General features: G+C 38.6%; 1 protein-coding gene across 1 annotated transcript; it reads right to left on the bottom strand.

Moving 5' to 3' along the window:
* Positions 1-348: 348 nt before the first annotated feature.
* eya2 (EYA transcriptional coactivator and phosphatase 2) lies at positions 349-26346 on the bottom strand. Its single transcript, XM_079459674.1, has 16 exons — positions 25953-26346; positions 16075-16128; positions 15237-15277; positions 14988-15103; positions 14801-14917; positions 12798-12874; positions 12287-12467; positions 11773-11912; positions 10942-11025; positions 8762-8851; positions 6304-6362; positions 5417-5577; positions 4771-4885; positions 3020-3141; positions 2838-2938; positions 349-1893 (listed from the first exon to the last, which is right to left on the bottom strand). Exons 4-16 carry the CDS (start codon positions 15091-15093, stop codon positions 1813-1815), a joined length of 1434 nt encoding a protein of 477 aa, XP_079315800.1. The 5' UTR covers positions 15094-15103; positions 15237-15277; positions 16075-16128; positions 25953-26346; the 3' UTR covers positions 349-1812.
* Positions 26347-26622: the final 276 nt, after the last annotated feature.

Raw genomic sequence — 26622 nt, 5'->3', positions numbered from 1 at the left:
AAATGGTTCCATTCAGGTTCCCACATGATGGTGATCTAATAGGACTTGACACAGTCTGATCATTTTAAAATCTTGTTTTTTATATATATATACTAATGATTTTAGATCAGAGTGAATTTAAATCTAAAACATGTAATCAACGGCAATAATATTTTGAGGAACATGACACAATTGTTTTGATCTTTAACATTTGACATTATAACATGAATGTGATGAGATTTTGCGTTTATTAGTTACAAAAATAATAAATATTTGAATATTTGTCTTAATTTTCATGTGAAATTTGATTTCTTAATGAGATCCCTATCAGTAGTAACTTTCAGACGTCACTTTAAGAAGGAGCGCTTAGGATGAAATTAATTTATCTTTATTCTATTATAACAAGCCCAGAAACAAATCAACAATAAAACCTTATATACAAATCATAGCAAAAGAGCAGGTTGTGTGAAAAAGCACATGCAGGTCAGAGAACAACCGCACAGGTGATGTATGATCAGGGCAGTAAATAAAACAGTATATATAAACCTCAGCGGATAAAAGAAATATACATCCAGTAACAATCCACATAGTGTTCCAGGCACACAGAGAGAGAGAGAGAGAGAGAGAGAGAGAGAGAGAGAGACATCAGTCCATAAAGACATTAGTGCAGAAAGAAGCATGATGGGAGAAACGCTTAAGTTGATGTGTTGTGTCAGTAGCTTTTGGCTGTTTTTGGTTCGTTTTCTGTAGTAAATCTCTTTAAGGTTGTTCTGGATGAATCTGCATTTACAATACTTTGTACTCATTGAAAGACGTGTGGGGTTAGTTTTGCTATGGTTTTAGTAGGTTGGCATATATCTTCATCTTTAAACATTAACTCATTCGTTGATTTGCTTTGAAGTACTGTGCAATATTCATTCGATTCAGTATTATTTATACTTTATAAACAAGCGGTTACAATTATTTTAAGTTTCACTAAAGTCTCATATGAACTTTCTTTTTCACTCTTGGATTCAGTTATGATTCCCAAAACTCAGTTTCACAAATGAAAACAACAAAACAGTTTAATTTGCGTTTTATGCTAAAATCTTTGTACACCCCGTTATTCCTTTTGTTATAGTCACACTGAATGGCAAGTGCACACATCTTTAACATGTGATTTTGATCTACGGCTATGTTCAGAATGGAATATTACTAGACGCTGCAAGTATACACTGTATACTGCTCATGTTTATACAGAAGAATGTGAAACTGTAACACTACGCAGTGACAAACACTTCAAACAGTAGTATGCATCCCTGTTATCACACGACCACATTATGTCATTTTAGCTTGATCTAATTTTGCATATGACTTCTAACAGTCTAAACAAAAAATCAAGAAGGACAGAAATGAAAAGTCAAGTCAAGCGCATTGCATCATGGGATACCGCATCACACACAGTATTCTCTAGTGTACACCGCACGTTTTGGCAAATCTATGTGATACAGACGTACACATCCTGCACACAAACGGCATACTCGAAATAGTAATGTCAAATGTTAGTATGCTGATCCGAACATAGCTTGAGGTCTTATCTTTACGATGAATCTCACATCGCTCTGTTTTCAGTGCAGTGCCGTGGTCAAGAGAAAATCAAAAAAAGCAAAGACGTCTCAGGTGGAAAGCGGGAAAGAAACAAAAACGTTTTTCTTGGATGGATTTGAAGCAAATGTTTCCAGTAAGATAGCCGCTCCCTGCTGATTGGTCCTGCAGTTCTTGGCTTGGTCATGTGATTTCTGTGTGTGAGAGACGCAGCGGGAGACGGGAGTTTGGGCGAGCAGATGCTGCTCTCTAGAGGTAGTCCAACTCAAGTGCATGACTCAACGCCTCCAGATCAGCCCTGCACGTCACCCTCCAGAAGGGCATGTTCTTCTGCACAACACAAGAATGTAAACATGTCAATGAAATCCTGAAGTGTAAATCACTAAATCAATTTACATTGTTCTTGATTAAAACTATTCAAATCAGGTTTTATTTTGTTCTGTTCTACAGTATATCACAGCAAGAGTAACACTTACCTAGTTTTCAACATTATATGTTTTTTATTTGCCCATCAGAGTTGTTCATGACTTAGATTAGAATTTATATATTACATTTAGATAATGCTTGACAAAGATTTTAATTCCCAGGATGGCATAATCTAGAGCTGCGCAATATATCGAAACGATCGAAATATGCACAGTTGCGATATCGCAACAGTTTGGAATAATTTATAATATAATAACGTTTTTTAACACTACACAATGGTCGAACAAAATACAACTAACAACAGTTTCTCAAAATGTCAAACAAATGTATTTAAGTTTTAATTATGTATGTGAGATTTCAGAAAATAAATAAGACCTGAAGTGGATCTATATAGATCGCAGAGAGACTGTGTCTGATGCGTGAAAGATAATTAATAATCAGAAATCATGTATGTGGGTTATATCGTTTTCTGTTTTTAATATATATTTCACAAACTTAAACCATTATTGTATCACACATTGCATTATTTAGCATGCTGTCGCATTACACAGTTTTTGTCAATAATGCATAGCCCTCGTATAATCTTAGATTTTTTTTCTTTCTTTGATTTAATTGTATTCACTTTTTTTCTTTGTTTATTTATTCATGCATTCATTTTTATTATTAATATTAAAGTAACTATCAATTATTTACAAAATAAGCAAAAGTGTTATGTTTATGAACACAAGTTGAATTAAAACAGAGGTATAAAATGGATGTTTAAGCAGTCTTACAAGATGTGGTATTGTTGTTTTTTGGGTTAGGACAAAAATGAGTTTCGTATGTCGCTTTTGTTATTCGACTCTTACCTTCTTTGCGACAGTCTCCTCCTCGACACCATCTCCAACCACCACATACACGGCTCGCCGGCCGAACCTCTGAGTCACTCGCTCGAAGCAGCTTTCTTTACCTGTGACATGTAAAACAAACACGTTACACTTGAGTTTTCACGCTGTTAAGGAGAAATGCAGAGACCGTAGAGACACCAGACCTGTTTTAGTGGCACTGTAGATGTTCTCGATGGGAAACGCTCCTCCGAGACCGTAGAGAAGAACTTTAGAGAGCGCTGGAATGAGTTGCGTGGTGGTGACCAACACATTCACGCAGTTTGGTCTGAGGAGTGAACATAAATATGTCACTTATATACAAGATGAAGATGTTAAACCCGCTCGGAGGTTTGTCAGAAACCGTTTGGTTGAGGAAAGAAAATCTTAGAGCTTTGAAAAACTCATTTTTCCTTAAGGATATAAAGAAAGGAAGTGTAAAACGGTTGAGAACGAAGGGCAGATATTTCTTGGCAAATCAAGACGTGGCAATCAAATTGACAGTATCATCTATCTTTTATATGAAAAAGGTCACACGTTTGCCGATTCCATTACATCTGATTGACACAAAACTGTTGTAACTTGCTGTATCACAGGTCTATTGTTAAAGGAATATTCTCGAACTTTAGAAATAATTTAAACGCATCTCTCAGTTTGACAAAAGCAAACAAGTAAACGTTTGTATTTTTAAACTTGTCTGGCAAGACGTATCTGCTTGACTGACATTTAAATTGCATTATTATAAACTGAGTCACCATTTCGTTAACACATGATGCGTTCTTACTTTTTGATTTGTAAGTCTTCGTACGCAACTGACAGATGTTTTTGATTGTTGTGCCCAGAGGGTTTTTGGTTGGCACAAGCCGCTGAAAGTGCACAACCCTGTCTGGTGCCATCATTACTCATGGGCACTATTGCTGTGATGTAAAGTTTTGGAATAAATGTAATTGTTACTATACTTAAGTATCTATTTGGCTACTTTGTAGTTTTACAGACTATGGAATATATTAGCAACTTTTACTGTCTACTTGACTACATTTATGAATAAGTATACTGTGTGTACTCTTTAGTACATATCAGGTAGTTGTTTATATGTGTCGGTTTATATGTTAGATGAGGACGTGCAGCCGGCGATGAGACCAAAACCAGCATGTCCAATGCAAAAAGTCTTTGACTATGTATTGTGACTTTACATTATTTTATTTATTTGTTATTTTGAAGAGACGTTTTTGAAGGATGCTGGTTTACTTATGGGGACTTGAACTGGACTGAGACTTGGGTGTTTGTAATAGACACAAGCTATGGTGTTTGGTGGGAGTTAAGGTGTTCAGTCTGTTTCACTGACATATCAAGCTTATAGCTTGAGTTCTAGCAGACCACGTCAGCTAATAGCGATACAACACATATTAGACTGTGTCCGGTTGTCCTCTATAGCTATACAGCTGTTCAACCCACCCCCTTCCCCAACTCCTCCTCACCCGACTGCATCACCAGGTACCTTTCATTTCATCCTGTATGCATGTTTATGTATCTTCCCTTCTGACAGGTATGAATTCTCTTCTAAGTCATATCATTTTAGTATATTTAATTTGCATATCACTATCGTGTAAGGCATGTATATCTCGGTTCTTAAAATAATTTTGCTTAAATAACTGCTCTGGATTGGTGACCTTGCAATGGAGTCATTTTCACGGCAAATGTATCTGAACTTTTACTTTAAGTATGTCTTTTAGGTACTCTTTACACCTCCACACCCTTGGCACATTTATGCTTTTAAAATCCACTTAAATGGGTGAAATATACTGTAGTATAGTAAATATTTTCTATTGTTATTTGTGTCCTTGTAACTTGAATTTAACATGGAGTATTTATTTGACAGATTGCAGTCATTTATGAGGATGCGGTGGTGATGTCTCACCTGGAGTTGATGAGAGCAAGAGCCTTCAGTGCCTGAGTGAGCCACAGGTCTGTCAAAACCTCCATTTCCCGTCTCAACTGTAACCATTCCTCTCGCTTCGGACTGCCCAACAAACCTACAGTACACAAAAATCACAGATCGTTTTATCTCCGTTATTGTGAGAAACGGAGTGCAAATGGAAATGTTCTCTTAAATCTCATGTGTTTCTCCTGAGTAAAAGAGTCACAAATTTGTCTGTTATTAGAGTTTGAGATGGGACGTCAAAAATGTGTCAAACTGAGCTCAGATTTGTCTCGTTTGCAATGAAAAGTCAATATAATTGAAGATTATTTTCCACCTCCACTTTATATTCTCTTCAGAAAATTTAGAAGAAATATGTGAGACTAAGTTGATATGAACAGTTTGGTTCCAAAATGGGAATATCAAAAAATCGTTTATCATGTTAACATGTTTTCATTGTGTTGGTTAGCTGTATTTTTACAGTTATTATGGCTCAAACCAAAACCAACCAACTGCAGTGTGATTGATATTAAGAGGACTGCACAATAAAAATATGATTTTAGATTTTTTCTTTTAAAACAGAGTCACCTCATTTTGGAATCAAACACTTCATATATAAGAGAAACACACCCAGAACTGCACTCACCTCCTATGTTGCTCTTATATGTGTTGAAGATCTCCTTCACCCTGCGGTAGCGGAAGGCGAGTTTCCTCATCCAGTCGACCCCTCCGTGAACGCCGGAGCCCAAACAGAGCGTGCCACCACCTGCTGGGCTCTGGAAGCCATCTGTGCCAAAGTTATAAGTACTGCAAGTAAAGACACATACGGTTGTGTTCAAAACCGCTGTTCGACCACAGAAAAACTACACTACATTCATATTTCTGTTGACGCGCTCTTAAAGTGTGATTAATGTCCATCATAAAAGTCTGGAACCAGTTTGAGCCGCCACTGTGAGAAGATGCTTGAAAATGTTTCTCTTAGAAATAAACAGCACCAGCGTACACTCTTAAAAACAAAGGTGCAACCATTTAAGCATCTTTATTTTTTTAAATGCGGTTGATAAGGTTCTTTGATGCCGTAGAAGAACCTTTTTTGTCCAAATGGTTCCATCAAGAACTTTTAACATCCGAACAACCTTTATGTTTCAGAAAAGGTTCTTCGTGGTGAAAAAAGTTTCTTCCGATTATGAAAAGGTAAGAAAGAGATGGTTCTTTAAAGATCTTTTGACGCATGGTTCTTTGTGGAACCAAAAATGGTTCTTCCATGGCATCGCTATAATGAGGACATCATGGTGAGTAAATAATGGCAAAATGTTCATTGATAGGTGAACCTTTCTTTTAATAATTCTGCTGACGTGCTCTTAAAAGTGTGATTAATATCCGTCGTAAAAAGTCTGAAAGCGGAGCAAGTGCTTGAGTTGAGACTATGATCAGCGTTTAATACTCGTGCCATTAATTTAAGAAAAGGATCTCTTTACAGCCCATAATGTTTGTTTTATCATGTTTGCTAGACGTAGGAAAGTCATACTGTACCTCAAGTCCTGCCCATTGTCATCCGAGGCCACATCATCAATGTGAACCTGGTCACATTCCTGGGAAATGAAAGGAAAGCAGATATGTTTGAGATGGATCTGTTACAGCCGGGCAGAGTGATGTACTGTGTAGAGACAGGTTCACCCTCCGCTCAGCCTCGGGGGAATGGCGTGGAGAGGGAGAAATATTTAAAAAAGTCTAACAACAAAAAGGCAAGAATAGACTGTGAAGACGTCCTGGCGCCTTTTAAGCTGGAGGGAAAGAAAAATAGCAAGACTGCAGACGGCACAACATCTAAACCTGATACCGGACGCTAATGAACGCCACACATTAGCTTCACGCCCGCTTTTATCTTGGCTGGGTTCACGCTTAACGCTGCCAAAATGCAGTAATTGATGTGTCCTATTTATAAGAACGACATCTGGTCTTTCGTTGACATGATGATCTTGTCCTCTTGTCCAAAAGTTGTTTTAGCAAAGCTTTTAGAAACACGTTCAAATTCAATAATAAATTTGGCTTGTATGGACGTTTAAACTGAGTTACGCTAATCAATGGAAAAACAATTACTCAGACTTTAGGATTTTCTTTGAAGAGATGTTCTTTTTCGCCTCGTGTTTTACACATGTTCACACCATCTGTGTTTTATATCAGACCTACATATCAACCGTCTCAACATGAAATCCAATTCGACAATGTTTACTTTCCTCATACATGTTCCTGTTTGTCCTTGTAATCTTTCATCAAAATGCAACAACTTCCTTGACCTCTGAATGACTTTCCTGTTTGGATGATGTCAACAGTCCCTCCCCTCCAACCACAAGGCTCCATTCTGGTACTTAAAGTGATATCTCACCCCAACCAATAGGTGGAAGATCAGCATTATAAGCATTCTTCCAAATATATTTCTCTCTGTTCATCAGAACAAAGACATTTATACAGATTTGAAACAAGTCGAGGCGAGTAACTGATGACAGAATTTTCATTTTTGGGTGAAGTATCACTTTAATGTCAAATTTTCACAATCTGATTAATAAATCAACCCGATCCTAATTTTTTCTTTTTTTGTAGGCCTAAACTCTGGAACAAGTGTGCAATATAGAACTTCCGGTTCCATCTTCCCAGTGGGTTTTTCATCAAAATGCCTAAAATAAGGTGAGCTCATAAGGTAATAATTAGGTCAGATCTCTCATATTTTGTTTTTCAAAATAAAACACACCAGAAATATCTCACTGTTTTATTTTATAACTTATAGACTCATGTCTACAGATGGTGTTGGGGATATCAGAGGGGTTAACGCAATGGACACGATTCCCAAACAAAAAGTGTGAATAGCGATTCATCCACAGAGATGTTTTTTTACATTACATGTACATTATCGCTTTTATCCAAAGCGACTTATATTGCATTATCCTATACATTTGTTTCTAAGTATGTGCAATCCCCTGGGATCCAACCCACAACCTCTTACCACTGAGCTACAGGAAAGCTTTTTAATGTTTTAATAAAGATTTGTCGAAGACTTGGTGCTGGTGATGTTGAACAATGTGTTTGTAAACCTATTGTTAGCTTTTATTTCTGCCGGTTGTATTTTATCTTTAAAATGTATAAAAATGTTGTAAGTGTGTGAAGATTGTCTTGATGAAGAAAAGGTGTATGTATCATAAACGTTTGTTGATCACAAAGCTTACGCTCTTAAAAATAAAGGTGCTTAAAAGGTTGTTCACAGCGATGCCATAGAAGAACCCTTTAAAGAACCATTTCTTTCTCACTTTTTATAATCTTCGGATGTAAAAAGTTCTTTATGGATCCATTTAGACAAAAACGCTTCTTGTACGGCATCAAAGAGCCATTATTTGTAAGATTTTGTGATGGCTTTTTGTTCAGTGTTCCGGGATGTGAATGCCGCCTCGTGGTGATTTAAAAAAAACGTTGAAATGTCTACGTTCTGATCTGTTTTGCGGACGGCGTCTCTTGCAGATATAAATTTTTCTAAGTCGTGTCATTGTTGCTGATTAATTAAAGCACAAAATGAGCAAATTCAGCCGTCAATCACATGCATAGTCCAACCCTGTGCGGTTATTTGCCCGCGGCGTCTTCTGACGCCTTTAAATAGATAACACAAGCAGCTGTTAAATGCTGAGAGACGTCGTGGACAATCTCAGGGGCGATTACACAAGAAAACCTGCTGGGGAAATAATATTGTGTTTGCTCTCCACCCCTGTGAGCTGCTGTTCCACCCCGGGACAAATATTCTTTTCGGCATCGGCCACACACCCATAATTAAAGCCTCAACTGTTGTCAGGGCTTCTGCACCTCATTGAAAGCTTTTAAAGAATCTAATCCTTGCTTTTTTCACACGCAGGGTAAACCGAGGTCCCACAACACAATGACTTGGCCTTTGTCGTCGGATGGTAGCCCTGACAGTTTGGTGTTGAATGAAGCGTAATTCATTCCTCACCTCCAGGTCGTTGAAAAACAGACGCGAGTCGGCCAAGTTGAAGATCATCTCTTCCATCCACAGGCCGAGAGAGACGGCTTTGGCAGAGTCCTGCAACAGAAGGAAAACAACCCGTCCAGTTACCTGTTCACATCATTGACAGGTCTTTCTCCGAGTGTCAGCGGGTGGTACGACAGGTTTGTGTACAGCAGGAATGTGAATCACTCAGCACCTCATTATCAGTCACGGCGCTTTCAATCAGAAGAGCTGCATTTATAAACTGTTCTCTTGTTTTCTGTTATGCTCATTCGCGCGTGTTCTGAGGGCAACACTTGGCCGTCAGTCAATCTGCAGGTGTCAACCCGAGGTTAACGTCAGATTAACTCTGATCCGTCTTCTCCTCTAACAACCATCATTGTTAGTGAATGGTGTGGGACGGAGGGGGTTTTCCTGCTTTCATTAAGATAATAACCCATAATCTACATCAACTTCAAATACAGAACAAAAAACACACAATGTCTTTAACTACAGGCATGCTCGTGAAAGCATTCATTACTGTTGTAATCCCTAGTGTTTTTGAGGTGCAAAATAAAAATAAAAACATCATTATTTCAGTCATCTCATCTCAACTCGATTTTATTTTGTTGACTTGTTGTGTGTTTGTATTTCAGTTGGTGCCTGTTGAGAAGACCATTTACAACAGAAATACATTTATGACACTTTCACTAAGCCAATTGATCAATTGAGATGTTACCAGTCGATTAAGCTCTAAAAAGTAATCCGTAAATTTATAATAATAATGATTTCATAGGAAGTGTCCGTTTAATGTTGAGTTTGCAAAGTAACCTGCAATTGTCTGTTTCAAACAGAGATGGCGATAGAGAGACAAAATGTTGCTTGCCTTTTGGTCTTTATGTTTTCTTTATTTAAGATAATATCGTCAACATATCCGTACATCACTTTTTCTGTATTTGTTCTAATATCAAACTAAATCAATTTAAAACTTGACATTTTTTAAATAATTTATGATAATATGATCAAAAAGTTTTAAAATGTCATTTGCTTTGCATTTATTATCATGAATTATGAAAATTGAATTTGTGATGCATGGACTTGGGTTTATTACTATTTGATCATGTTTGTGGACAATTGAATGCACATTATTTCAGAATGTGAGGAAATATGCTTATGAACTGAAGCGATGAGAGAGCCGAGTGTTGTGTGACAGTGATGTATGTCTTTCTCTGTTGTAGGAATAATCTGATTCTGAAAACGTGGCCTCAGGTCTAAAGTCCCACGCTGAGGTATGTGTCTATACGTATCGTCCAATGATAAATGAGACTTCTAATGGGATAGCAGAAACTGTGGGGTTCAGATCAGCTTTAAAAAACGTGTCTTTCCACACCCGCAGTGCTTTTCTATTGAGTCGGGTCTTGCCTAAGGCCATGCTCGACCCAAACTGGTTGTTTACAGCGATGTCTTTATGGCCTTGACATGCAGCATGTATTAAACCAGCGAGCCAATATTAAACCAATTTAACTTCAATATTCAGATTCGACCGTCCAGTGGATTTCTGCTGAAGTAATATGTTATATTGGAGCGTTCTATCATGTCTTTGGATCTGAAATTAGACACATTAGTCACGCTAACATTTCTGCAGTCTTTGAAAAGAGCATCTTAAGTGCTGCACACTCAAGCTTTTCTTTGAGTCGTCTATATGTCACGTGGAATCCGCAAGGGATCGTGGGAATTCCAAATAGTTTGTGAGCCAAGAAAAAGAAAAAAGAAACATGAAAGTTGTTCCCATCAGCCCCCGGAAGATTGGGTAGAAGTTCATGCGCTGTCAATCAAACCGGGGGTCTGAATGACTGAAGTGTGCTTGACCGGAGCTGAGCGAGAACTTTATTATATCTGTCATCGCTTTGTCCACCGTGTTATAGTATCTGCTGGGTGCATAACTAATAATAAACTGTAGCGAAAAAATCATTTTTCTGTTTTAAAAATGTCATTTAACTGGAAGTTCTAACTGTTAAACTACTGCAGGAGGGCGTCTGTGTAAATATATTTATAGCATTTCATGTTCTTTTAAACAAAAAAGAATTACGAATCTCATAAATTGGCAGATGTTATACATTTTATATGGTAAGTAAAAAAAATCTCAAACTGAAGTGCGTGTGTGATGGTGGGAAACTGGTCCGTACCTTGCCGAATCGTGTGGAAAATGACCCTGTGAGGAGCGAGTGGAAAATGATGATGGTTTCATCCAGGTCCCAAATAAACACCCTCTGCGTACACACAAAACACACACACACTTCATGAGCATAGATGCAAATCTTAAAATGCTGACTAGTCAAGTATTGTATTTACTCCACAACACAGCATGTGATCTCAATCTTGTGTTTATGACAGTAGTCGCTGGTCTGTTCAGCCTCGATTCACACATGACGAGCAGACAGCCAATCAGAGCTCGCTTCTTTATCTCGTAGCACAATATAGGCAGTGGATTTACATTTTTCCACGGTTATCTTTTCGATATATATTATTTTATTATTTCACTATACAGAATGTTGCATGACCCCATACAGCCAAAATAAGCTCATAAATTCATAAATCAATATTCAACCTCACGTTTTAAATCCTGTGGAATTTGTTTAATATCAAAGCTACCATTCATTCGCATGTGCATATTCTTTTACCTACATTTCAAATCTTTTCATATGGCTTCACAAAACTTGTGATGTATACAGTATATATATATGGAACAATCTTCTCTTGTGTGACACGGACAGGGAAAATACAGGCCATACAGGTTTGTAACAACATGTAAATGATGACATTGACAACATTCATTCCCTCCAGTGTACTGTTCCTTTAAATGCATCGTCCATTTCTCTCGGTTTTAGGTTGCGTTGTTGCCAGACATTATTGCAGAACGAGTCTGTTGGAAGTGAAAGTAAATCCCTGCGGTACGGGCCGGAGGAATGTTAATGAAAGATATTGTGTAAGGAACACCATGAAAGCCGCATCTGTACCTCAATGTCAGAGTCCAGAGGGGGTATGGGGTCATTGGCCCGCTTCCGGCCTCTCAGCTTCACTTCTGAGCTGCGGCGAGCAGGAGCGCCGTCCTGATCCTTTCCTGGAGTCGGAGGACTCGTGGGAGCGTGGTACTCTCCTGTAGGACACACACACACGTGCGTGATGACATACATGGATATATAGAGACGTACAGTCTGTATGCCAGAGCAAATAGTTGTGAAATATTTAAGAAAGGTGAAGCCTTTAAATAAGTATGTCTGAATGTATGCAAACGTTTCCTTAATATTCAAATATATGTAAATACGTCATACGAAAATTCTATATTAGTAAAGATCTCAATGTGAACTCAAACATTTCTCATCACATTTACTCAAATCCAGATTATTTTACATCTAAAATCGACATAAATTTACACCTCCAGACTCTTCATGTGCTTACACATTACAGTGAGCTACAATCTGAGACTTAAATGAGACACAAGTGAGAATCTCCTGAGCATGAAGGAGTTACCTGTGTGTGAGTCTGGGCTGTGATTGGTGGATACAGCGGGATGCTCTGTGTGTTGATAGGGTATGGCTGTGGTGATGGCAGACGGTGTGATGTTGCTGGTCGTGAGGTACGGGCTGTTGTAGTGTGTGTTGTAGTACGGTGAATATTGACTTTGACTGTAGCTTGAATATGCTGAGAAGTCCTGAAGGGCATAACAACATACATGAATGAAGGAACTCTCGTCGTTTCAAATAAAAGACCTTATGGACCATCTTAAAAATTGGACATCAACACAACCACCCTTACATTTATGCATTTGGCAGATGCTTTTATCCAAAGCGACTTGCATTGCATTATACTATACACTTGTTTCTGAGTACATGCAGTCCCCTGATCCAACCTATGACCTTGGAGTGGCCAGCGTCATTATCTGGTATTGGTATTGTGTTTATCATGAAAATACTACAGGACTGTTTTGCATATCACAGACTAGGAAGTCTGGTCTGCAGGTTGGTTTCCTAATGTGACAGACCTGCTGTGTAGGACTGAATGGCGTTGATCCCGTGATCCCGTTTGCTCCCTGGAAAATTCCAGAAGAAATGCTGCTGCCTGGAAAAGAAGCAGATAGCAAGTTTTAGGAGAAGTGAGCATGGTTCGCTGGCAGACCATCTCCAACACAAACAGAGAGACGTGAAAGGGCCTTGTGAAATATAGAGCCATTTAAAGCGCTCGGAGAAAGCTCGCTTGATTTATTACTGAGGAAACAATTCAGGTGAAAAAGGGTACGGAGCAGTCCGAAGTCAATCCGAATTTCGTTTTTCAGGCCGCCGCTGAAGTCCAGTTCTCATTCCCCGTCTCTTTTCCTTCATATTCCCACCCATTCAATTTTTGACCTAGATAAATGACTCTGTCAAAACGTAAAGAAATCTCACAGGAAGCAAACCCCAAAATCTTCAAAGAAACGGCCGGAGAGAGCGAGGGGAGAGCGCAGTGGCCATGTTTCTGATTTTCTCCGCAGCAGTGAAACGCGAGGTCCTCTGGCATCCGGAGACGGGTTATTTATTTCATGCTATAGCAGGTCTCCTGTTGGAATTCGCCAGTAAATCAAACGAGACCGGCGAGATACGGCATGAGATGCGGTCGGCGCGTTTTCCCAGACCCATTAGAAATCCATCCGTTTCACGAGCAGAAAACTTTACAGTAAATTATGTCTGGAGACGCCTAGAAATGACAGTAAATAACTGTAATACGGAATAAATTAAATCATCTACCGTGGGCTGATCGGGCCTGTTAGACCCAAAATAAATGTCACTAAGTGTTCTTAAAATAAAAAACTGATTTAACAAAGAATTCTCAATATCCCTCGTGATAGTTCATCAAAAAACACTTCGAAAGTCGTCCATTTTAAAACTTTTAATTTGAAAAAATAAAAAATCCCATCAGTGGTCAAACATCTTCAGCATCAGAAGGCTTTGGACGTCATGAGGGTGAGTCAATGATTTCGTATTTTTCGGCGAACTGTCCCTTTAAAGAAGAAAGCGTGCCTAACACCACTTCACCTTTGACCTTGACAGGGTTACGGTCAATTTCACACTGCGGTGGTAAAATCAGGAGCGTGGGGCAGAAGTCCTCGGCGGTGGAGGGAGGGGGGGACGCGTGACTGCTCTATCACTCCCACCCAGACGCGCTCCTCCAATGGCCGGCGCGTTCCGGAGGGGAGCGGAGAAAGGTTCTGACCCCCTGCGAGAGGAGAGAGAGACGCCTGACGCCAGAACCCCAGACCGCGGATAATGGGGAACAGGTGTGTATGTGTGTGTGCGTGTTGGGGGGCATTGACCGTAGACGGCGTCTGAAAATCTGCGTTTGTGTGTGTGTGTGAGGGTTTGTAGCGAGGAGATTTCATCGTAAAACAATGTGTGATGTCTGTAATGCTTCACTTCAAGTCGCTATAATTCAGGTTATCATGCAAACGCAGCTATTATTGCTGAACATACTGAAAGAGGATTGAGCATCGGATTCGAAGAGGAAAAGTCACATTGACTTTAGAGACACAAACTTTTACAGCTAATGTGTGAACTTGTCACGTCGATGAGATTGGCTTAAAATCCTTAAAAGTCATCCATCGATCCGAGACCTGTGGACAGTCTTGAACAAAATCATGCACTTTATTTTGGAAAGTCTTTTTCAATTCATTTGTCTTTCTATTGAGAAAATCTGAAAAATCTGGTATTTTTGTGACACTTGGCATGTAGGGATATGAACAGGATTCACTATGTCCACATCATAGGTGTAAAAATCATAATAAAATGCATCAAGACAAAAGCAATAATACCATTTCTTTCTGTTTATTTCTATACTTTGCCTGTGATTTAAGTTCTTATATGTGTTTTCTATAGATGCAAACTTTTGAAAAGTGACATCGAAATAAATGTTAAAGAAAAATTTCTTCATTGACCACAGCAGCTATTGTCTCGTAAATAATAAAGACGATGAATTCGTCGTCCCTTAAGTGTTGGAGTTGTGTTTGAGACTGACCGTGTGTTGAGTAACTGTACAGCGCTTGACTCTGCGGACTTCCGCTGAAGTTTGACGTGTAGCCCAGTAAACTGCTCTGACCCGGTGAATGACTCAAACCGTCTTCTGTCTTTATATCTGACGATGAGAGAGAGAGATGTGAGTATGTACTGCAGCTGTAGTATGCACTGTTAAGGGATGTACTCACTATATGATGATGCCATACTGTAACTCTGTGTAGGGTGTGTGTACGCTGCATACGGTCCTGCTGCCTGTAACGCCGGGCTGTACTGCGTCTGTCCGTAAGCAGCCATATCGCTTCACCTGTGTACAGGTAACAAGTCATTCAAGAGTTTAATACTGTAAATCATGTAAATGTTGAAGTTGAGAATGAGTGGTTTTACTAAGAATTGACACAGAAATGCATACATAAAACTGTACGGAATATGCCACTCACTTCTTTTAAAATTGTTGGCTGATGGGTTTGTCTTTTGGCCCCTGTGAACACAAAATGTATTAAATACTGTCATTTGGAAAATTTGAAATACGTTAGCCTTAAGTTCTTTAATAACGTACTTTATTTCAAAACATGGAGAAATGGTACATTAGAGAAGAACAGTGTTGGGTGTAACTAGTTACTAAGTAATTAAAAGTCATTAAATGAAAGTGAGGGATTGCTTTTCTTTTAATTTAATTGCATGTGTAATATATGTGTGTGCAATAGTGGAAATGACATCAAAGACTTTGAATTAACTTTCAAATCTGTGCTTTAATGTTTAATGATCACATTTGTTATACTTTGATAATACTACTTTAAATAGTTTTATATTCTTTATTTGAATGACTTAAAAGAGCCGTTTCATGTCTATCCTGGAATCACTTTTGATGTAGGCTATCGATAATAATTAGTGATACTCAGTAATTAACTGCTGTTTGGTATATGTAATAAGTAACTAGTAATGAATTACTTTTTCAAAGTAACTCAAACACTGGAGAAGAAAGTTTCCCACTATGGAAAAACTTTTTTATGACTTCATTTTGCACTTCATCCTCTCATTAGACCAAACTGTGATATAAACGAAACATTATTGATATATATTCTTAAAGGGGGAGGAGCCACTTAACATGCCCCACCCTAATTTTGTGTTATAAGAAGCATTTCTCTATATATTTAGTCTTTTGGGCAACAGAAATAAAATGTGGATATTCAAGTTTGAAAAGTAACCTTTGAAGGAACATTTATTTTTAAGAGTGTATGATCAACAAAACTGATAAAGTATGAAGTTTATTCAGACCTGTGAATGAGGGCAGTTTGTCGTTACTCTTCCTCTTTTACACCATCAGCTGTCCTGAAAAAAATCACACAGACGTTTGTTGGAAACGCTAATAAATCACCTCGGGCGCAACAGCACAATGCTCAAACTATGAAGAAATGAATGGAACATGAAAATGCACTAAGGACAATCGGTGTTTAATGGTGCTTGAATAACTGAAAGCATTTCTGCATGACAGGTCCAAACGCAAACATAATTAGAATTCTGAGAGACAGACAACAGTGAAGCGCTTGTTTGTAGAAACCTGCTCGGTGGGACGCTTTCCTGGAACACAACAATGTAGAACCTGCTTTCTCGACCTGCCGTCGCTCGGCACAGAAAACCACAGGCGCTGCGTCGTGCCAACGCTTTAACCAGTAACAACAGAGGACGGGGGGGGAGCGAGGGGTTCGTTTTTGGGCATGAAATGGAGACGGATCTGAAAGAGATACAGGATGCTCGTGCACTCACGATAACCTTTGACCCTTAGATGCCACGATCTCTCACGTAGTCTCACAAGAGCGGGCATGTACACTTCTGCAACAGTTGAATAGAAACACACCAAATTCGGATCTCATTTGAATAATTCTGACAGTTTAGATGACGGTGCGGCGAATAATGCCCGGCGTCTGCGGTCAGGGCGAACTCTACCAATGTTTAAGACAAACAAAGACAACGTGTCTGTGTTCTCAGCAAACAGTTACGACACTACCGTACAGACGCACTTACAGATGAAAAACATATCATGTGACTGTCACAGCGACAGAATCGTTTCAACGTTGAGGACACGTGTCAGAAAAGGTTCAGAATGTAGGTGATGATGTGTTATTCTGCGCCTCAAAAAAGTATTACAAATAAAGCACGGTCTCATGAACTAATCATATATTTAAATAACTAAATCACATCTTTTTCATCAGTCACCAAACGTATAGAATGTAATTATTACTACGCACACATGTTTTTTGTGCATTCAAATTTACTACAAACATTTAGAATTTTAAGTCTACGTCCCGCTTTTCTTCACATGAGGGTGAGGATAAAAGATTCATCCCTTGAATTATATACAAACACAAACACACTTTCTTATGCTTTCAGAGAACAGAATCTCCAGGTCGGAGAGGCACAGTGATCATTTTGGAACACCTGCTGACGCTCCACAGAGTCACACAGGTAACAAAAATGTTTCTCCAGAAAATACACGTGTGTGTATAGAGACACGAGGGAAAACTGAGTCGGAGTGAGCAAACACGGAGCGCTGACTTCCTGTGATGCTCCGCGTGTTTCCTGCTGAGCGTGTCCCGGAGCGAGAGGGCATGGGAAAGAACGCTCTACCCCCCTCTCACAGACGTAAAGTGAGCTTAAACAAACCCCGGATGGGGCACGGCCGGTCCTCGGCGCTTCACCTGGCCTCAGCGCTGATCTGCTAGCGTTTGCTTTTTTCACGGCTATCGTATTGCGCTTGCATCAGTGCACGCTGACGCATGCGGGTGTCTTTTTACCCAGAATGCATTTCATGGCCCCAACTTGAGCACGAATATATCAATGACATTCTGAACCGTCTTCAGGGTTAAACAAGAGTTCAATACAAATTTAGAGAGGACAACAGGAGGATTGGACAACCTTGGACCACTAAGTCTTAAGTAGCACGAGAACACTTTTAGTAAAAAACATTGTACAGGTCGAAATGATAAACTTTTCTTTTGTGCAAAAAATCATTAGGATATTAAGTAATGGTCATGTTTCATGAAGATAATTTTTCCATTTCCTACCGTCAATATATGAAGATAAATCAGATAACTTAAATCATGTTTTTATTGTTCATTCCAATTAATATCAAACAAACTGCAGTTGGTTTGTTTTGATTTGAGCCATAATAACTCGAAAAATACAGCAAACTAACACAATAAAAACATGAAAACATAATAATAAATATGATTTTTGAAAATGTTATAAACTTAGTTATGTAACTTTGGAACCAAACTCTTCATATCAAAGCTTTGTTTCTGTGAGTAATATGTTACGCTGAAGACTTAATTTGGACAAATTTATCCTTTCAATATTTGGATTTTTGTGGCCTCAGATCCTCCTAACAAACCATACATCAATGGAAATCTTATTTATTCAGCTCTCAGATGATGTATAAATCTACAATTTTGACCCATAAGACTGGTTTTGTTGTCCAGGGTCACATATACGTATAATGACAGACGAGATCTCTTTAATATCTCAATTATTTCTCATAGACATCAGTGAGATTATAAAGAGAGCAAGTGGAAAAGGTTGCTTAAGTCCCATACATTTCTCCAGAGAAAAAGAGTCAGAAATCTCACAAATGTGTTTGTTATTAGTGTTTGAGAAGAGATGTCAACAATGCAGATTTGACAAATCTGAGCTCGGTTTGACACAATCAAAAATCAATAATCTGTGAAAAATCTGTATAATATTTCCAAAACTGTATAAAAGTCTTTGATCTGATGAACACAGAGAGAGATATTTGGAAGAATGCTTATAACCAGAATGATTTTGCCCCCCATTGACTCCAAAAGCAGGAAAGAAAACCTGAAAATCTCCTGTTGTTGTTGTCTGCGGTTGTTTTGGCATTTAAAATGCAATTCAAAATGATCTATATTGTTTGGATGTAGACGCTTGATGTCTGAATGTACAGTTTTGTAAAACCAGTCGAGAATGAAAATGTCCTGACAGGAGCATGATGGGAAGCAAAAGGGTCCGGGTTAAAGGAGCAGGTCGGCTATCTTTGAAACGAATCACCAGGCGTAGCTTTACCATATGTCTGCGTGATCTACAGCGAGCTGTGATCTCAAGTATTCAATCAAAAGCAGTGAACGGTAGCTGAGGGCTACGTCCCATATGGTGCTGTTTCTGCGGTGCGATGGCTTCGCTGGTGACCGTCACACTGCCTGAAGGCAAACGTTGAGGCGATGTGACCTCTCTAAAACAATACAGCACTTCTCCAGCCCTCACATTTCATCTGCGACTCTAGCAGCCATCTGCCCTTCAATTCCCTCCAAACTCACACAGGCTGACAGGTACTCAATATCAGTTTCACTTTTCTATCAGGTCTCTTTCTTTCGGATTAATTCACACTTAAATGTAAGTGAAGTGTATAAGCTTTGTCCTCCTCAGAAGAGTAAAAACTGTCATGTTGGTGAAACGTTCTTTGAGCGGACTGATGCTGTAAATGATCTGTCTAGTGATCTAGTTAGGGATACAGAAGTGACACACTTCACTTATCATTAATATTGCATTATACTTAAAGGCTTCAAGTAAAGTCTCCCCAAGAAGTTCTTATTCACGTAACAGTCATATATATGAATTTAGGAAAAGTTGCAAAATAAAATGATTTATGTTATAATCTGGATTTTTATCACAGTTTTGATGCGTCTTGAAATGATGATTAAATGAACATTTGTAATGATCTCTTAATGTTCTCCACGACGGTATATGAAGTTTATGATCATAATGTCACAACATTTCACAAACTGTAGAAAGCTAAACTCATATATTTGAACGTGTTGTAGTTTAGTGATGTGTTTTACACAGGTCAGTATTTTCGAACATGAATTTTTCACATTGTGGTCGTGTGTCTCGGGCTGGGCTGGGTCATGGGAGTATTCGTGTGATAAACTGCTTTTCATTTCAAACGCACACATGCACAAACAGCTCGTCTGCGGCCGCTTGCCGTTGGGGGACGTGCCGGTCTGTAGAGTCATAAATAAAGAGGGCCGGTCACACGCGTCTGCTCTTTAGTTCACTAATGGAGAGATGGTGGGTAATAAGAGTCTGGTAATGACCCCTTGAGATTTGACTGAGCTTATCTCTCCGTCCAGAGATTTCATCGGTGCTAAAGCACAGCAGGAGAACTCGTATCATTGATTTACAAACAGTTATCGCTCAGATGTTGCTCTTTCAGAATTCTCATTTGTGTTTCAAGTTAGTCTCAGATGTTTTGTCCTATAATTGCTTATGAAACATACAAGCAAATGAGAGTGTAATGGGCACTGGTGTATCGGCCACCAATAATAATCGGCCCATATTGGATCGATTTAAAACCATCGGCATGTCGGCAATAGCATGAAAAAACTCAACATGCAGTTAATAAATAAACCATCAGTATCTGATACTGATGGTTTATTTATTAACTGCATGTTGAGTTGCATGTCTGAATGCAGTTTTTTTCTCTGAGCAAAATAGTTAAATTGCAACAGCACAGAGTTTATTTCAGTTTATTAAAGAAATGTTCAATGTTAAGTCACATGAGAGTTAATGTTGTTAATAAAACAAATATTGGATAGCAAAAATCACCTTATTGTATTTTTATCTTAACTTGTGCCTCTCTTAAAATGCTAAATGGATTCAATTTATGTTCCGTAAAATTCATTTAATGCAGAAAAAACTAACTAGTGTTGTAAAGTACTATGCAATTGGCCAATGTCGGAAACAGAATCGGATGATAATTGTTTGTCAAAATCATATTGCCCAAAAGAATGCAATCGGTGCGTCCCTAAGAGTCTAGAGCTGTCCAATGAATGAAGATTGTAGAGATAAAATCATCTGGATTTCATGAGAAATGTTTGAGTTCATATTGAGATCTTCAATAATATTGACTTTTGGTTGGAGACTTCTGAGCTCAGTTTGACACATCGTCTCTTCTCAAACTCTAATTTCTGACTCGTTTTCTTACGAGAAACATCTGAGACGCACATGAGACTTAACAATCATTTCCATTTGCTTTCGATTTAGTCTCCATGAGAATGAATTGATATATTAAACCCATCTGTGATTCTTCTTTCTTATACATTATTCTTTCTTTGTTAATACATAAACATAGCATGAAAAAGGTCTTCTGTTTGGATGAGACAAACATGAGAAATGTGCACGTGTGGAAAGTCTCTCATCTCTAACGCTAGGCTATCAGCTTTCTATCCTCAAGATAGACTTTTAATTTATTGGCCGCCGTTATTAAAAAGGCTCGACTGCGTGTTCTTGGCCACCGTGTATGTTTGTAACACAAACCGCCTGACATGGTGGGCTCTACTTTCCACATGGCGGCCTCTGAGAAGAGAAGGCCACCTTTTCATGCCAGCTTGTATTGAAGGATCCCCCAGACTTATGTGTAATCTACCCTCCTTATTCAGATAGTTGTCCCATCAGCTCCCAACTTCTCCATCCTCCCATCCCCCAGCCCTTCTATCGCCGCCCTCCAGGTCCGCCGGACCCTTCACCCCTGGAGCGGTGCCCCGAGACGTGGGTCACGAGTGGGGACAGCTGGCGGACCTCCCAGAAGTCATCGTATATGTTCGGTCAGACAGAACTCGGTTCCCAGGTAACACATCTGCTCCACCTGGGGGGTGCATTGAACTGATCTTCACAGAACTTTATCTCAACTTCATAACTGTTTACACTCATTTTATTTGAATTCGTACGAATCATATGAAATTGTTGCATAAACATATTTCTTTAAAATGTCAGCATAAAATAAAAAAAACAAGAGTTGGTACGATTCGTTTTATCATCTGTTATTGGTTCGGATCTTTCAACCTTCACTCTTAAAAATAAAGGCGCTTTAAAGTTTTTTCACAGCGATGCTATAGAAGAACCATTTTTTGGTTTCACAAACAACCATTCAGCCAAAGGTTCTTCGAAGAACCATCTCTTTCTTAATTTTGTAATCTAAAGAACCTTTTCTCACTCCAAATAACCAACAGAAAGGATCTTCAGAAGTTACAGGCTCTGTCCTGCGGCTGGTTTGCATGTATAAACCTGCCCGAGCGGCAGAACGACCAAATGATGTTCTTTTTCAATTTGTTAAGATGTATCTGAAAACTTGGATCTCAGACATTACTTTATAAAATGATTTTGAGAGAGTATGCAGTTAATCTCTGAAAGATCTCATAATGATTACGGGATAATGACGGGGTTATTCTCACTGATGTAGTGATGTTGAGATGTTTAGTGTGAGAATGACGGTTCAGTTCAGTTTATCAAAGCAACTCTTCCAGAGCAAAGCAGAGAAATAAAGTTACGAGAAATCCTCATAAAAACATGAATAATATGTGTGGGGGGTACTGTTGGATGATATTTACTGTCATTACATCACATTAACATTTATCTGTTTAGCAAATGCTTTCATCCAAATGATCTTACAGATAAAAGAGCATATAAACATTCGCCTTAGGATGGGTAGATGTGATTTCTAATCGTAGTTTTACTCTTGTCAGTCTTTTTCATTAGTAATATTTTTTTCTGTGTGTCTGCTTCCAAATAAACACATAATATATCTAGCTTGAATATACTGTTGCATCTGTCAATGCACGAATGTAAATGTCAAACTTAAAAACAACTATATTGTGATACTTTTTCTTTGATATTAAATTATTATTAGGTTATGTAAATACAACATTTTTGTAATTTTGGTGATAGCAGCCACCCCAAATTGCGCCTGTGTGCACGTGTGTGATGCGTGCGTGTGTCTGTGCATTCATGTGTGTGCGCATGCGTGCATGTTTGTGTGTGTGTGCGCATGCATGTGTGTGTGTGAGTGGCGACAGCTAAAGAAGCAGCTGCTGTTTGGTGAAAGAAATAGACTATGGAGAGGGGATTACAGAGAGTACTCAACTGTGTGTTTGTGTACCCCCAAAAATATACCTAAAATGATCATTGTTGACCTTTTGAGGACATTGTTTGGACCTCGTGAGGAAGACAAATGATAAATAACGTTGATATGTGGAAGGGTAAAAATGCAGAGAGGTTTGTGTCATGGTGAGGTTTAGGGTGAGGATACAGTTTGTACAGTATAAAAAAATCTATGGAAAACACAACATCTACGGAACAGAATGTCATATTGTGGTGAGCACTCTTTTGCTTTCGGAACACCTTAGCAATCCCCCGGCAATCCCCTTGCAACCATCCACAATGTTTTAGCATCACTGGGTTAGATTTACATGATCTGGATTAGTGCGGTTCTGATGGTTCTCATGACTGATTCAAAGGACACGTCGCAGTCAAGGGGCTCAAAGTGAAGAGTGAAGCCCCCCACAAACCCCTCGCTTTGATCAAACTCAAACACTGAAGCACTCGCGTCTTTCATTTCAACCAAACGTCACATTTAGACACAGTGAAACTAGACTCAAAGAAACGCTTGTGGTTTTGTGTCCTGTGCACAAATGATGAGTAATGTATTTTGTGTTTAATGCTTAGTTTAGCTTTTGCGATGCTTTCCTTAAAGAGACAGCGCACTCAAACATTCAGTCATCGTTTCTAAAACCACTCTTTGTTAGTGGAACACGAAAGAAGATATTTAGAAAAATGCCTCAGTCGTTTTGTATTCTTTCAATGGAAGTCGATGGGGTTCGGCGTTGTTTAGTCTACGTAAAGTCTTCTTTTGTGTTCTGAAGAAGAAACTCATACATTTAATTTTGGGTCGAATATTATTTTGCTTTTGATATAATTATGTGGAGAATATATACAGTTTGTTTTACCCAGTTTATTCATCTGTTCCGTCTCTTTCTTCTGATCTGTCCTAAATTCCTCAGAGAAAGTTTCTGGATCTTGTGGTTTGGACTGATGACTCTCTGATGATGTGGCAGGGATCTGAAGTCAGACACAGGCTTCTCACTACCGATCACGTTACGAGAGCCTCTGGAGGTTTGGGAATCCCTCTCTGGGCGCTAGCTAAATATTTTGCTCATTATGAGCAAGGTTATCTTCCATCTGGGGCCTGGAACCTTGGGATCGCTTGACTACTCAAAGCAGAGGCGGAGTTCAAGGCCTTCAGCCTCGCCCTGAATGTGAGGGGTTAACGCCGGCCGGGCCGCAATGAAACGAGCCACGATAAGCTCAGGAAGAACCGCGCTTCCTACGAAAATATTTATCATTCCACAAGCCTTTGGCTACAGAGGACTTTAGGAATTAATGTGTGTTTTTTTAGGAGGGGGTGTCTGGGCTGAACTCAAGCCGTCCTCTGCCTCCACCAGGAATCATTCAGCTTATTCACAATTTATTAGGATAAGTAATGAAAGCCATGGTGGTCAGAGACTTTAGTGAGATGGAAGGAGCTTAAAATGATGTTAATATAGACATAAACAGAGAGGGTGAGATGTGCACACGGCCTTCATATTTTTACAACAAGAAATGTGCAGGGAAAACATTTGAAGTTTAGTTTAAAAGCTGTGATTTGCACTTTTAAAAACAACCATCTGATTTTTATGACGTTGAGTTTTCTTGCCGACCTCATTTGGAGAGGATGGGCATCGGTTTCAAGCGTACAGTCTTTGTTTTGTTCGCGAGAGCTTTGATTTTTTTAATCCTTCGTTTTCAAGCAACGGCGATATGAGATGTAATTATGTATCGTATCACAACATTTGCCAAAATAATCACAATTACATTTTCTGACCAAACGTGCACATCTACTTTCAATTAGCAAAGACAGAAGTAGTTGGTTCTTTCACAAAACTCGACAGATGTCCTCTAATGCACATTAATGTAGAAAATAATTCTGTTGAGTTTTGGACTGGTGTTGTGCTTTTGTTTCGAAGGCATAAACATTGAATCGTGAAGTCAGAGTCTTGGAGATCTGTTCACTGTGGATCGGTAATACACTAGAATTGGTCCCGGGATGTTGTGAAGAAGAGGTGAATGTGTTGAGATGGGGGTTGTGTGAGAAACTCTTAGTCGATGAATGAGTCTCTTTGAAAAATGCTTAGCGAGGAACCCTAAAATTACCTTATTAGCTTCCTGCTTCAGCGATTTCACAGAATAATCATCCACCTCACCAAATACTGCATCCATTGGTTCAAAACAATGATTGAAAAAAGAAAATGTGTGTTCACACAAACTCGCACAACTAATAATGATATGAACACAAAATAAAATGAGACATTGCTTCGTGAGAACTACAAATTTCAGATCCATTTTTGTAGAAAGTTACTGTTTTCTATATGATGTGAAAGTGTATGGGGTGAAAATGTTAAGCAACAGGAATAATCTAAGCCCACCGTTATAATATAAACTATTAATATTTAACAAGATCTGCTTTTATAGTGTCGTTCCATTCTAAACAAAAATAATTTTACTTGAATATAAAAAAATGGGATTATACTTTCTTAGCAGGTGAAGATAAAACACTTTCTGGGGCCTTTTCTAAACCATCAATAACAGGTAATCCACCCAAACAACAATTTAATTTTAATGTGAATAAAGGATTTAAATAATTCCTAGACAAAAATATTAATTCATGGTCAAATGTAAAAGCTGAGTCTTGGTTTAAATTCATTGGTTTGAATAAAATGTATATTTAATCAATTAAATAGTTTTTCAATTTGAAGAGGGCTTCTGCCCTATGTCTAAATATATATATAGTGGGCTTTGCAGATCTTTGTTTACAGAATTATTGTGAATTTATTTCTCCCTACAAACTAATAAAAACGAAGGTTGAATATTAAAGGCAAAGTATACAGATAAAGCGTCTGTGTGTGCTGCCAATCTTAACTATCTTTATTTATGAAACATCACTTTTTTCACTTCAAATTAAAATTTAATTTGAATTGCTTAATTCAGCTTGTTGTTGAAAGTGTCTTGCAAAATCTAAAACGTGATGCAAAAGAAAGATGAAATATTACACTATATTCAGACCTTGCATTATTTTGTAATTTGGATTGTTCGACGTCGGTATTGTAATTGAATAATTCTTTATGTATTGAACACTTGATTTTAGAAATATTACGATAAGAGATGCTATATAGTTGCGACATTCAGTTATAAAGATATCGAATATTTAAGCCTTTACAGTATCGAATATCAATGCAATTTAAAACTGGAAACTGAAACGAGTGTTCACTCACCATATCTGAAGCAAAATAATTATAAAGTCAGGTTGGAGTTCAGAGAAGATTCCTCTCCATCTTCTGAGACGTTGATAAACTGATATAAACCCGTGGACAGTTGTTATCTCGAGCTGGAGTGGAGATGTGTTCGTCAGTGGGTAAAATCACGCATCCCGATGTCACGACGTTGACTTATAACGATTACTTATAATATCTATGGTTATCACGAGTTATCACAATAGATTGTGAATTGCTTGTCAGCTGTGGAGATGCGTGCACGGTGTGTCCACACTACAGTGCGCGTTAATGTGAAGACACGAGAAATACAAGAGCGCGCTGAAGATCCGCCTCCTCATGCACACGCGTGTCCAACTCTCTCTCTCTCTCTCTCTCTCTCTCTCTCTGTGTGTGTGGGTGTGTGTGTGTGAGAGAGAGAGAGAGAGAGAGAGAGAGAGAGAGAGAGAGAGAGAGTGTGTGTGTGTGTGTGTTTGAGTGTAGGAGTGAGCTAAATATGACAAAACTTCCTTCGGGGACATTCAGGAACAACTCGTTAAAAATATGCAAAGAAAGATAAAAACAATTAATATAAGATACTCATAAATATATGAATGATATAAATATAAAGCTTCTTTAATAAAAATAATATAACATTATACAAAATATAAAACGACATCATCATTTACATCAG

This window comes from Barbatula barbatula, assembly GCF_947034865.1.
Source record: "Barbatula barbatula genome assembly, chromosome: 7".
Taxonomy (NCBI): Eukaryota; Metazoa; Chordata; class Actinopteri; order Cypriniformes; family Nemacheilidae; genus Barbatula; species Barbatula barbatula.
The sequence above is the reverse complement of the archived record's forward strand: the minus strand, read 5'-3'. Positions and strand labels throughout refer to the sequence as shown.

Coding starts and splice junctions, on each gene's coding strand:
- eya2 (XM_079459674.1), bottom strand. CDS start 15,093: ATGGCTGCTTACGGACAGACGCAGTACAGCCCGGCGTTACAGGCAGCA. Junction 12,468..12,797: donor CATTCAGTCCTACACAGCAG/GTCTGTCACATT, acceptor TATGCCCTTCAG/GACTTCTCAGCATATTCAAG. Junction 5,578..6,303: donor GACAATGGGCAGGACTTGAG/GTACAGTATGAC, acceptor CTTTACTTGCAG/TACTTATAACTTTGGCACAG.